General features: G+C 45.7%; 1 protein-coding gene across 1 annotated transcript in view; it reads left to right on the top strand.

Moving 5' to 3' along the window:
* The window catches only part of LOC142582747 (histone-lysine N-methyltransferase 2B-like), a 98114-nt gene that overhangs the window by 70144 nt on the left and 13678 nt on the right, over nucleotides 1–14292 (top strand). Inside the window, exons 27-30 of the mRNA XM_075692762.1 lie at nucleotides 103–2492; nucleotides 6818–6892; nucleotides 9803–9927; nucleotides 12478–12722. Of these exons, the coding sequence (XP_075548877.1) occupies nucleotides 103–2492; nucleotides 6818–6892; nucleotides 9803–9927; nucleotides 12478–12722 (2835 nt within the window). The remainder of the gene's footprint in view (nucleotides 1–102; nucleotides 2493–6817; nucleotides 6893–9802; nucleotides 9928–12477; nucleotides 12723–14292) is intronic.

The following is a 14292-nucleotide window of genomic DNA, read 5'->3' as shown; positions in this document are numbered from 1 at the left end:
GACAACTAGGCTAAATGGTGTTTCTTGGCCTTTCTTGCACGTTGCCTTTGTGGGAGGAAAAAAAAAAACGCACAATCTGGATGTTCTTTTTGCATGGTGCAGGTGTCGGCGCATGTTCTGGAGCACCCAGAATCCTAGGCAGCGAGTGGTGTATGTGTGCCGGACATATGAGGTGCGTCCACCACGCCCACCACCATGCGAGGAGGACTGGGGAATAAATGTGACCACTGCACACGACGACCCATCCCCCGGTGGGAGTGCCCTAGCACAATGTGATATTTCGTCTGCAAACTGTGATAGCACGGGTGGCGGGCTCAGTGTGTCATCAAGTGACGGCTTGCCTGCTCCGCCTGCCCCCGACTTGGATGACCTTGATGCCAAAATCCTTGATGAACTTGCTCGGTGTGTCCAGAGCAGCGACAGCCAGATGGACTTTGCTGAGCTCCTGGAGAACATATCGAGGTCGTGTGACCCGGTGGCTGCTTCCTCCAGAAGTGCTGATGGCGGTAGCAGCAGTAGCACCAGTGTTGCACCGACAACCAGTGTAAATAGTGGTGGTAGTGAGTTTGCAGAGGCGGCGACATCTGCGACACCTCCTGCTGTGGCAGACCAGTCATTGACAGTGTGCCAGGACAAATCGGTGAGGAGTAGTGATGTAGCTAAGTGCGAGGCAGTGACTGCCCCTGCAGTCGGTGGCAAGGACCAGCAGCCGCTGCATCGGGATAGTGCCCGAGGGGTCATTGAGCCACCTCTGGTGTCCACTGTGCCATCCCCTGAGGCACATGTGACGGTGCAGAGCAGTGGGCAGCAACTGGCCAGCAGTGGTGCAACGTCGTCTACTCCGAAGTGTGTCGCAAAACCTGTGAAACAGCAGCAGCAAAGCGTGTGTGGGTGCACCTGTGAAAACCGGACAGCCAAGACAGTAGCTAGCAAACTGGCTATGACACCCAGCCGGGCGCGGTCGCGGCCAGCTGCTTCCCCGAAGACCATCCTGCCCAAGGTGCCAGGTTCCCAGTCCCAGGGTTGTCAGCAGAGGTCGAGGCCTTCCTCTTGCCAGCAGCAACCCCATCAACACCAGCATCAGCCACAGCAGCAGCAGCAACAGCAGCAGCATCATCATCACCAGCATCACCAGCAGCAACGAGCAACCTCAATGGTGCCACCCGCCCTGCAGGCGCAGTCTCCGTGCCTCGGCATTCCCCCTGTGGCCGCCACGCAGCCCCTGGTCAGCTACTCCCCTTATGCTTACAACTTTCCCATGATCAACCAGTTCCCGTCGACCATAAACATGACGAGCGTGAGCTGTGACAAGTTTGAGGTGTATGAAGTGCCTGGCGGCACCATCATCATACCACGGCAGCACTACCGACTTGAAAATTGTGTGTCTACGCTGAGCATGGCAGCAGGGGCTCAAGTCGCCTACTTGGGCTCACTGCCTCTGGTGGCAGCGCCCTTTATGCAGCCAGCAGCGCCGCCGCTTGCGTTCATTGGTGGCCTCGGAGGCCAGGCTCCGGCACCTGTAATGCCCCTTGCTTTGCAGTCGCCTGGTGTGTGCGGCCAGGTGCCCCTTGTAGCAGGCAGTGGGCTCGTAGCAAATGCTGGTGTCATGGCCCCCGGTGTGGCCTCGGCTGGACTCATGACGTCAATCACCAGTCAGACCTCCATGGTGAGCACTGGACCAACACCAGGTTCCAGGTCATGCCCGACGTCCAAGCGCGTTCCCTGTTATGCAAATGCACACCGCAACATGCTTGCCCAGAAACAGTGTGCCAAGGCAGCCATGATGCGGAAGCGGCTGCTGCAGTCCGGGAAACAGGTGGCAAAGACTATTGTGGCCCAAAGCCAAACGTTTGTGGCTCGGGAACAGTGCACTAAGTGCGTCGTTCTGCCAGTGCGTACAGCGGCGACCTCTGCTGCTGCAGTCGCTGCTGTGAGTGATGCTGTGAAAGTTGCACCTGCAACAACCACCTCCCCACCAGCAGTGCCAGTAGTCACGCCAACAAGCACGACTTCAGCTCCTTCTCCACCAGTGTTGCCAGCAGCAACTGATGCACCACGCAGTGCCCCGTCCCCCGAGGTTTATCCCGAGCCAGACTCATCAACGGAGTTCCTCAGCGGACCGGGACGCGTGTCACCAGTGCTTCTGCCGCCGCCACAGCCACCATTCAGCCCAAGCCCCCAGGAGAGTCCTCGTGGTGCGGGCGACTCGGGTTCTCTCGGTGCAGAGTCCATCTTTGCACTGCTCCAAAAAGCTGCTCAACGCATTCTCCAGGATGGCTGGCCAACTGATGGTGATCCTGAGCCATGCCCTCCAACATCGTCCACGGCCGTGCCTCCAGAAGGCAAGGAACCTGTGCATAGCACGGTGGGAACGCTGCCTCCAGCAGTGCCGCTGCGAGAGGAGATGCGCTCGTCGCACTTTGACCGGCCCTACGTTGTCTATGAAATCAGCAGCGAGGATGGCTTTCTGCATTCTTCACCTGATGCACATGGTATGGGACTCCTTTTTCTTTGTCTGTGCTTGTCTTTCACTTGTTACCTACTGTCTCCTGCTTTTGTTTGATTGCTTGATGTTGCACCTTGTGTATTTGGTAGCAGAGTTCCAACGAAAAAGTGTGTGTTGCAGTTGTCTATGGCTGATGTGTGATATATTCTTTTTGTAGGGGTGTGCAAGTATTCGAAATTTTGACTACAAATTGAAATGTCTTTGTTATTTGATTTGTATACAATTCAAGAATTTGCTGTTTGAAATTGTTGAATATATTATATATTTTAAGTACGTCAGAGATGACAACACTTATTGTGGCCTGAAATAATAGAAAACAATACCGCGCACGTGCATCAGCGCATTTTCATGTGCTGCATACTTCCCCGTAGTATCATCTTAGTAGTATCAGTAAAGTAGTATCAACGCTTCTCTCTTTGAATGGAATCTGCATGCATCTGATGATGTGCAGTTCCTTTTTTCTTCATTACTGTCACTGTCATGGTGCACCAGATAACTTAAAAGCAGTTGTTCCTCATTTATACAAGCTCCTCAGTTTACCGGACAACCATTTGCTGATGGCATTGCATACATTTGACTATGCCTTTAAGTAAGCCATCTAAATAATCAGTAGGCCGTGTCAGTAGGCCTCTTTTATACAAAGGGGACTCCGCACTAACTTTATATTTCACTATGTGTACTAAAAAAAAATAATATTCGATTCTATATTCAGGGTTCGTTTTCCTCGAATATTCATATTCGATTCAATTAGGAGATTTTACTATTCGATCAATCCTAATTGCACAATTTAGTGACTTTTTAAATATCCATCATTTTTTGCAATCTATCAGGTCCGTGATAAATTCATTTATCTTCACTTTTTGCTGCAGTGCAGACATCCATTGTGGCATATGTCTACTTAGTAAGGCAACTCTTTATTATGGGCACCAGAACCACACATTTAAAAATTGAGTGTGTATTCACCAGCTTGCTCTTTTTCACTCCTAGTTTGCATTGCAGTGATGCTGCACCTACAGTCAAACCTCATTATAGTAAACAGTGAAAATCCATGTAGTTTGGCGTAGCTGAAATTCGTTGTCATAAACTTATGCAAGAAGAATGATGTTAGCATACCTGCCAAATCTCCTGAATTCTTTTGTGAAGCTTACAAATTTAGGCTGATTCTACGATTTTATTAATGCTGTGTCATGTTTTAAGAAAGATAAGTTCTGTTCGCGAAAAAGCTTTAAAGGGCCCCTGAAATGGTTCGGACAAACTTTGTAGACGCGTAAGGTACAGCTAAAGTTAATAATTCTTACCACAATTTGTGTGAAATGTCTCATATTAAGAGAGCTACGGACGATTACAAGTTACCCTCCTCCACGGTCATGCATTTTCTCCTCAACTCGTTTGCCGAGTGACAGGGGCTAAGCTCCGCCTTCACTGGCTCTGCATCATGATGGCATGTCGTATCATCGACTTCCGGTTCTCTAGGAGCGTGCGCGCAAAGCCTCTCCGAACTCTCCACCAGCTGCTTGGCAGTCGACCCCAAGCGAGAGCTATCAAAGCAGCATGCATTGTGAGCAGTCTGTCGAAGCGCCAAACATGTCAGATATTCCGGTAACCATAGGCAAGCTGGGCATTTTGGCTGATGGCTGGAGGCATAAACTCAAGCTGATGAAGGAACTTTAACGTAGACGTACGTGAGCGGCCTGATCAGTCTGCATGGTCCAGCCACATGTTGGCGCAGCGCTTAACCAGCCAAACAAAGTGCTAATATTGCTCTAACCAAGTGTAAAACATTTTAAACATTTACAAAAACAATGTGTTGATGATTACACTCCTGCAAAGAATTTACACCAGCAACAAAGAATACACTTAGTTGTTGCTACTGTGTATGGTTGAGCTTTGTGCCACCAGGTGGCTGCACCGTGCAGACCATTCACATTTGCCCTTCCGCTCATCTCATGGCTGATCCCGTTGCGGCACAGTTAAGCGGCTAGACTCTGTCCCCTTGCTCTTGCGTTTGCCCTAATACCGGACTCGCAAAAGGCTATTGCGTTAGTAATCTTCCGGTGTAGAGTGATGGCCGCAAATCCGCAAATCCTGGCGCCGATCGGATAGTAGCAGTCCGATGGGCAGCAGCCAGTTCGCCCGTCTGCTGCCTTGCAGAGGGACATGCTGTCTCAGCTTGACATATTGCCAGTCATTACGTTTGCAGTCCACAACGCAAAAAAGTCTAATCATAGTGCTCGCGAAAAGACTGAGATCAACTCTGACCACGGAGCTCTCGTCAAAATGGAGTATGTCGTAACACAAGCAGATGACGCTTGCTGTGCGCCGGAAGTGCTAAAGTGTAGTGAGAAATTGTACTTGTGCATTCTCTTTCTGTTACTTTCTTTTTTAGAAACAAATTAACTAACATTCCAACTACTACAAACATTTGTTCGCCATAAAGGTGGAAGAGTTATCGATGACACGCCCTGGGCAGCCAATCGGATAGCTCGCCCTAATGATGTCATATTGGCGATTTACATCATATGGGTAGGGGCAGCTGAAAATTCTGTTGCGTAGTGTGCTGCAATCAGCAGCGATGTACATTTTAAAACTTTGTAATAAATTACATGCTTTACGCAGGGCACTTAGATGCATCAATTAATGATCAGAAGGACCTACTCTGACTACTCAGTACGTTTGTACAAAATCGTCAAAATCGATTTCAGGGTTTCTTTAAAGGCATTCAAATACAGAGTGGCACAAGGCGCCATATACCAGAGGCGTACTTGCTTTGAACAAGTTTATTTAGTATAGTTCCCTAAGCAGGTGAGATCAGCAACAGCAAAGTCGCTGAAAAAGTCAGTGGGATCTAAAACAATGCCTTGCTAATCAGTCTATTGCTCAGAGTTTGCTGCCGTGTCAGTGCCGTGTCTAAAGTATGATCATCATTAATAAACTCCATATGTATGCCACACTAGTGTGTGCTAAAGGAAAAGTTTATGAAAATGCATGCTGTCCTCCACGTCCCCATCCACATGATTTTCACGAATTTTAATGTTCTCAGGTTGACAGGTATGTTTAAGACCATTGACTTCACCGTGTATGTCAGAGCTCTCTTCCACTTAGTGTTTTCCGCCATGCATTCCGCATGGCCATGTACATCGACTATCTCACTGCACAGAACAAGCAGCATTTAAGCAGGATTCACATGACAGATGTGATTGCGGACGAATAAGTCACGTGATATGCAATGCGCATCGGATAACTTCGCAGCTAGCGTTCACACAACAGAGGATGACAGCATGGATGGAGCAACCCTTTTGTGGCTCCCAGACACATGGGTGACAGAGCCAAAAATCTCAACGGTGATTTGGCTTTCCGCTCTATTGTGAAGTGCTTCGTACAAACCGAGGAAGTGCTGCGGAAACGGATGACATATGATAATGTGACACGAAATCCGGAAGCTCAGAATGTGATTTGCTTCCTGTGTGGGAGTGGGGTGCACAGCAATCAGCTCCAATATCATTAGCATGCCTGCACATGCCACTGGGCCTTGGAAACCATGCGCCAAGGTTGACTATTTCATCGAGTGTTTATGCTGTTATGCTAAGAGTGACGCTGTCAGTGCATTGGATGTGATAGTTTTAAGCTTGCTTGCGGTAGCGAGTCTCTCGCACTTTCCTCAACACCACCAAGGATTGATCCACTGCAGAAAAGCCTGCCCCACGCATTCTGGGCAAGCGCATTTCAGCACTGAAGAGTTCAGTATATCTAGAACATACAGAACACGCTCGAGCAGGTTTACTACAGATGCCCTTAGATGCATGTGAATTTTATAAAACTTCAGCAAAAGTTTATGTTATTCATGCCTGCCGTAACAAGGTTCAACTGTAGCTGTGCTGTGCAAACAGCAGGGCACTATTGTAACTTGTATCATGCGAAGAACTTGTTTTTAGGTCTTAGCTTTTAGATCTTTTGCATGGCGCGTATGATGTCGAGGTGTTTTGTTCTTCCTCCGTCTGTCAAAGTGTCGAGTAGTAAAAAGCAGTTTTCTATTGGCAAGAGTGTAAATCCACCTGGAGGTACTGCGTTGCTTTTTTGCCCCACTTTTGCAGCTTTTAAGGTTAAAAATAGTATAACAACAAAAAGGAGTGGAACAGTGGAGCCAATAGGGACAGTTCGTTGAACTCATTGTAAGTATTTTCGGGCACATTTCGAACAATGAAGTGTTTACCGACACTTGGTGCTGGGTTACGTACCATTGTAAAGCTTTTATTGTTGAAACCTTCCATTCACATGTGATCGTTTGCTTTGTGTCTCTCTATCTTTCTGTAGAAGTCTGGCGATACCTTTTCGAAAAGCTTCAGGATGCCCGTGCTGGTGCCAACATGCAGCCCTTAACCAATGATGGTAAGTGAGATGATTGTCTTACTTTTGTTCCATCTGTCTATTTCGTTTCTGTAATGTGTACTTTGGTCCTCAGCTTTACGACTGCAATGCCTACTGTGTGAACCAGAGTTTAAAATATTATTGAGGGCGACTTAAAAGAAAGCGACAACGATAGCTGGCTTAATAGTGAAGGATGGCGACAATGGCATGACGGCAAAGTCAATGACGGCCCGGTCACAAAGACTCATGCATCATAGACCTAGGATAAAATCATGAGGGCACAAATAGGGTTTTCCTTTCTTGTGACTTCTTATGTCAAGGAAACATGATTATAGCGAGATGATGATACCTGCACGCATTGCCACTGTAAAGTGAAAAATATCCGAAGTCTTGCCATTTACACCGCATTTAGGAGCAGCTAAGTGGTGAACTAGATGATGGGAATCTTCAGATGCACCCTCAATGGTGCTTTAAATCATTGCGCTACAAGTAGCTTTCCAGTTATGATCATTGGCGTGTCATCATGGGCAAGATGAAATAAAATATACTTAAATTTTGAAGACAAAAACGCACCTCAACCACTTTCAAACCTGAGGCCTTCCCATCTGAAAAGTGACACTCCAGTAAAATACACCATTGGGGCATCAATAAACTGTTGAGTGCGAAGAGCAATGAATGTCTCATAGCAATTGTCAAGCCTTGATGGAAACTTATACAATGCAGGTTTCATTATTGAAACTCAATGAAATATATATTAGAAGGGTACTGGTTCGGGCTAGTTGGTTACAATTCATAATTTATGTTGCGAGCTGTCAGGGGGTCTGGGCGAAGTACTGAACCGAGATGATCCGAGACCAAGAATAGTCGGGCTCAAGGGATGGCTATAATACCTTGCTTTCATGACATCTCTTACTATTTAAAGAAGATTGGAGGCCGTGTTGGGGTAAAAGTGGTTTTTATGGGGCCCCGCAAGTTGGCATCACTATGCAAAGAAACGGGGGAAAGTAGTACATGCAAAATGACTTGTCCACAAGAACCAGTATGTAGATTGCGCAGAAAAAGTGGTATTCAAGATCACACCTGACAGCGGGAAAAAGTACATTGGCCAAATGGGCAGATGCCTGAAGATTGGCTTTGGGAAAATAACAGTAATGTACACAGGACGGTGCAAGGGCATCTGGGCTTGCACTGTCAGGATTGCGATTATAAGCTGTTGTTCAATGACTGCAAAATTGTAGCCAAGCAGAATAATCAGATGACACGTGACATAATTAAAGTGGCAAAAATTCATCACCTTGTGAAAAACTGCGTCAGTGGCTTCATTGGGACTGTCACAAAAAGAAATTAATTATCTTAATGGGGCTGCATTTTGCAAAAGTGAAGCGATAGATGCGTAGGCCATCGACATGTGTGCCTTGGGTACAATAGTTATTATTATTTAGAATTTATCTTTCTATTGCAAATGCATGTGTGCAAGTCTGTCTTATTGATTGCACATGCATATTTTATGATGTCTTTCATGTTACGTCACATTTATGCATGTATATAAACCAGGGTGGTTGCTTGAGCTAGTTGGTAATTCGTGATCAAAAATAACCTACAGCGCGAAGGACAAGGACTGTGAAGACGACATACACAGCGCTGATACATGATACATGATACAGCGCTGTGTATGTTGTCTTCGCAGTCCTTGTCCTTCGCGCTGTACATTATTTTTGATCATATATAAACCACTTGACTTCCTACCATTAAAACCAAATGAAAGTTTGTGCTTGTGTCCGTCGTCCCCCAGTCCTCGTTCCAAGTGGTGCGCAAATAATCATCAATGAAATAATTACTCTACAACTTATAAATAAATATATGTGTGTGATATGTGTGAAGGCACATATTCTGTTTTCACAGCTTAATTGGGGGCATTTTAATCAACTTTACTGATTAACGCTTTAGGCTCTGTGCTAGTTTTATCGTGTTTGTGCATCTGAACAGACCCCTTGCCATGCCCAAGTTTAGCCATGTCACAATTTCTGGTCACTCCCTGCCTTTGCAGAGATAATTTGCAACCTTGAAAAGCCTTGTGTGCTCGTTACATCATCAACGCAAGAGTTGGTCATACTGAAATCTCATGGCTGTTTTTGTGTGTATGTTACAGGTGCCACAAGAAAGGTTATTAGTCACTGTTGCTTGTATGGTGAACGTCTAGAATCACATGGTGGACTGGCACAAGAGTATCACACAAGAAAAGTCTTCTGATGTGTCGTGTGCAAACATATTGAACCGTATCTTCTCATAAACTAACACAGATTCTGTTTTTCCATGGTATGGTGCCAATTACCCCAATTAAGATCATTAATCAGAACAGCCATTGCTTTTTGTTTGGTTATTAACATCAAGATTTGTAGAATGTTCAGCAGCTTATTGCCAATACATACAAGATAAATTTAACGCCTACTAATATGTTACATTGACAGAAATTGAATTCACTTTATCTTGGAAATTGACACACTTTGGATTATAGTGCAAAGTGGGCAGAAATGCCCAAAACACCCAGCACTCAAAGGTTTCAAAACTTCGAAAAGCAGGTGTTCGCCAGCAGCAAGCCTAGCCTTACAGTGTTCATCCCAAGTGTTACCTACTGAGCTGTCTGGGGGCTGAGCAGCACTCTGTAATGATAAATGTTGTTTAAGTCGATTACATAGCATCAGACATTTCTAGGAGAGAAGACTGACAATACCAGCAGGAGCGCAGTGGGCGAAATGAAATAGAGTTCAAATGCCTCCAATCTTTGCTTCGTAAGAACCTAGTCATTAATGCCGGTCAGTTTCCATACCATATCATGTAGCAGCTCTGGCTTTGGCGGCTCAATTTTAGTTTCAGGGTGACATCTGTAGTCGGTGTCTTTATTGAGCTTGTTTCGTTTCATGTGCTATGCAGACGTGGACGGCTTCGCCATGATGGGTCTCACGCACAAGGCTGTTGTATACCTCACAGAGCAGCTTCGAGGGGCTGATAACTGCGAAAACTACATCTTCAAGTACCACAAGCGGAACAGCACCAAGGCAAGTTTTATTGACAGCGCACATTGAGCTGAGTGCTGTGGTGTCAAGTGTTGCTCGCTAAAAATGCTACTTAATTGCTTTATTGAAACAAAAAGCCGATGCAAAGAAGAAGAAATGGCAGATGCTGCATTAATAAAATGGCAGGTGTACGGGACTCGTCCAGCTAAGCCGCTGGCTTGTTAATTCTTGAATTTCACACAGGTGGCATTTTGCAGCGCATGTAGTTTAATACCACATTTTGGGTGCATCACTTGTCTGTTTCGTCTAGAATAAATGATAAATATGTATTGTTCATGGCAACGCTAGTAAAAAAGTGATTGATTTGGTTGCAGCAAGACAGTTGTGCCTTCTGGTTCACACCACATTTCACTGTGGGAAGGTTTCGATATGAAATGGAAGATTGTGTAAATGATGCTCGGCAAATGTTTTATGTGTTTGCACTGCCTACGTTCTCTGGCCCAGCTCTATCTGTGGAAACATCTTGTCTGGCTATGAAGGCTTCCAGAGTTGGATCTTCTGGACATGTATTACTTTATTGCAGTAGTTCGGGCAAGTTTGGCGCCATTTTTTGGTTTTACTGACCTTGAGTAGCTTATTTTTTCCACAAAGGCAGCCTGAGTTTAAACATTGAACACCATTTACTTTAACAGCCATTTGTTGCTGAGATTTTGTCATAAGTCTTGGAGGTCAGCTGAGCAGCTATTTAGTGCACCACGAACAGTCACCAGAGGATGCAGGTTCATTTTGCTTTTGAAAGGAGCGTAAAATGTGCAGCAATCCATTCGAGCCCGAAGTCAAAAGAGCAAAGTAAAAAAAAAATGTCCCTACCACCTCGGCAATACATTAAACCCACAGTATGTCGAACTCTGATATTTCGAAATATCGGTTAAGTTGTAATTCTTTCCTGCCACAATGTCAGCTCCATGTATTTTTCACCCCTTGTCTTGGAAAGTTTTCATGCCATACTCCGGATGTCGCGAAATCTTGACTGTTAAAATACCAGTGAAAAGCCATACCCAATAGTTCTCTTAATTTGTGTTTATCAGTGGTATTACCAATAAGTGAAAATGGTATTCTGCGGCCACAGCGTCTTCCGATTAACAGCATCAACGAACCTTGGCACGTGCCTTGTGGTTGCGCCAGTTTGCGCAATATCTTGCAGGAGTTGCTCTGACATCACTCCCAGAGAACCCTCCCTACCTGCCCTTTTTTCACTCACCAAACGTTCCTCCACACTTTGCGCCACACCAACCAAGTTCATGTTGGAAAGAGCAACCAATGTCAAACCGTGGTGTCCAAATCCACACCCCAGTGATGGCGCCCTCCTAGTAACAGACACCGATCTTGAAGGCTATGTTATTGTTGGTGGCACAGGCCAGCAGTGATCACAGGAGCCAGAAACATGTCATGGCTGCCATGTTTTGGATGGTCTCCATGCCTTCCACCCTCCTGCTGCGCACAGGTTGCCTAGGCAACAGGGCGCTGTGCTAGGTAGCCGAGACACATGCTGCGGTAATTGTTTATGCTTTCCCGTTCTTTCTAATATCGCTTGTGCACTTGCTCGCGTGCTCGCTGCCACTCCGTTGTGGCCTCACTCAAGAGCAGTGAACAGGAAGTGGAGCCTTTCTTTAGGACACTGTCATGGATGCATCAATGTGGTTACAGCATTCTAATCATGACCTTGAGCAAGATGGCCAGTGCCTTTGAGCAGGTGCAATCAGTCCACTCACTGCGCCAAAACTAGGAGAGCATGCGAGCCCACAGCACAGTTTCAGTGTGATTGCAGCTTGATAAAAATGCCTGCTTCATATTCGCACGACAGTGAGATGTAAACAGGTCGTCATTGGTGGGCATCTGCTAAAGGCATGACAGTTTAACTTATCTGCATTTCAGTTTCGGTTTTCTGAGGGAAATTGTTTGGAATTCATTACACTGTAGAAATTAGCAGCGTCGAGACCTCTTGCATGTCCAGAGACAGTAATGAACTCTCTGGATGATAGACTTGAAGTCTTGCATTATTATCAATTGTCTGACTCAGTCCCAAGTTCTCAGTCCTTGGCATAGTTCTGACGACTCAGTCCCCGACTCTGTCCCTGGCATAATGCCAATAATGCTGTTGCCACAGATGCCAGTATGCTGAGTCACACAAGCTGCCGAGTCACGTAAAAGTGATCAACCGAGAGTACTACTGGTGCCATTTTGAAAAGGCTCCATGTTGTCTATGCTTGGTTAGCAGGCTTTTATTTTGTGATTTCGCATATCTTGAAACTCCTCTTACCTCAATTTTTCACTGTTTTACAGCTTCAAATTGATGGCATTTTACTGTATGACACTTGTTAACTTGAATGCTATAGTATATAAAGCAACCATGTTTTCTTATTTCTAACGTTGGAAAACTGGTGAAGTTGTGCGAAAATTTCCGGCTGCAGTGCTACACGCATGCTTTGGTTCCTTCACCTTCATAGCTAGAAAAAGTTGTTAGCGAGTACAGCACGGTTTCGGTTGCTCAGTACAACAGTGCAAAATGCTATTACCATTTCAATGCTGCAGCTGCCAGAGAACCCATCAGGCTGCGCACGTCTGGAGGGCTTCAAGTCGCGGGGACACCACGACATGTTCAAGTTCCTGGCGTCTGCACACCGGTCGCCGCCCCGATACGATCCGAGCAGTGACAATGGAGATGAGGTGGAGGTTCTGCACAAGTCATCCCGGCGCCTGACTAGCTTGGATCTTCCCATGGCCATGCGCTTCCGACACCTCAAAAACACCGCCAAGGAGGCTGTCGGCGTCTACAGGTAGGCTTCACCACAAAGCACGCTAATAGGGGTGGGTGAACATTCAAAGTTTCGAATATGAATGGAGTACTACACACTTTGTTATTTGTATTCAAAAGGAACTACTATTTGGCGTTTATGAATATTCAAAACTAACCAAAGATTTTGCAACAGCAAAATGTTAGCCTAGTTACTGTTCTCCACCTGCCAAACAAAGTATCGCTGATTGTCTGAAGAGAAACAACAAAAATTTTAGAGGCAATACAGAATCAAAATGGGTAATGCAAGCTTCATTTTCAGTTTCACAGTGGAAGCCGGAACAACAGTGAAATATCACAGCAATTTCGTTTCTCTCTCTTTCTCTTTTTTTTTCCACTCTTCAGCACAGTTGTGATACCTGTGGTAATGGGGGAATACATGTGGGAATGCACTAGATGCATCTCAAAGATGCATCTGGCGACCAATACTACACCTGTCGTAGCGGTTCAGTATCTCTTAAAGGGTATCCAAGATGCTGCTTTTATGGTAGTTAGAAGCAATCTCATAATTAAGGTGCTGGTTATGTTTGCATGAATATAGCATGACACTTCTTAAAAAATTATCTGCTTAAGAAGCAGCATATCATATCCGGAGTTATTCCAAATGCAGTTCGAGAAATTTACGAGGGAGATTCTGACAGTAGGTTTCGTCATTTATTTTCACACGGAAGCTTTGTTGCCAAAAAAATAAAAAATAAATACACCATGGCGTCATTAACTATACACCTTGCACTGTTTTCCCACATAGTTGCCACCAACATCAAAACATTTGTCGTAGCGTGCAATCAGATTGAAGAAACCACTCTGGTAAAACTTGGTTCCCTACGATGCAAGGAATTGTCGCACATTCTGCTCCACCTCAGCATTGTTTTTGAAGTGACATCCCGAGAGTGCGGCTTCCAATGCAGGGAACAGGTGCCCATTCATACCGGATAACAGCATGCACTTCCATTGGCGACCACGTTGTCAGCACAAGTCTGTTTGCCATCGGGATTTGTACTTGAATAACCTGAGGCACCCCACCAGTCTGCTGCTACTCTCTCTTCAGTGCTCTGTGCATGCGTAATTCCTCCTCGGCTGACGCTCCTTCCATCGTTGAACTAGCAACGGCCATGAATTCTTATGGCATGTTTGTTTCACCTAGTGTACCATCTTCTCTTTCTTATTTTTGGAACCTTCCTTGCATTCCTCCAAATTCATCCTTTTGTACACAGCTAGCTCAGCCATTAGACAACTGGGCTGTGCAGTAAAACCACCCTTTCAGTGCCACAAGAGGAAAACAAATCTACCTGTGTGAATGTGGGCATGGGGGCCTGCTTTCTATTTGTAAAATGTCACAGTGGAGCAAACCAGGCTGAAGGCTCAATTCATTGCTGTGAAAGGTGACTGTGTGGTTTCCTACATGACCCGCTGCAGTCACGTAGTGGCTATGGCACTGCGGTGCTGAGCTCTAGGTCGAGAGTTCAATCCTGGCCGCTGCAGCTGCTTATTGCTTGAGGTGTGATGCGAAAGCAATCGCTAGTGATCAAAAATAATTCATAATCCCCAGCATA

Source organism: Dermacentor variabilis, chromosome 5 (assembly GCF_050947875.1).
Source record: "Dermacentor variabilis isolate Ectoservices chromosome 5, ASM5094787v1, whole genome shotgun sequence".
In the NCBI taxonomy this organism is placed as follows: domain Eukaryota; kingdom Metazoa; phylum Arthropoda; class Arachnida; order Ixodida; family Ixodidae; genus Dermacentor; species Dermacentor variabilis.
This window is presented reverse-complemented; position numbering and strand designations above follow the sequence as displayed.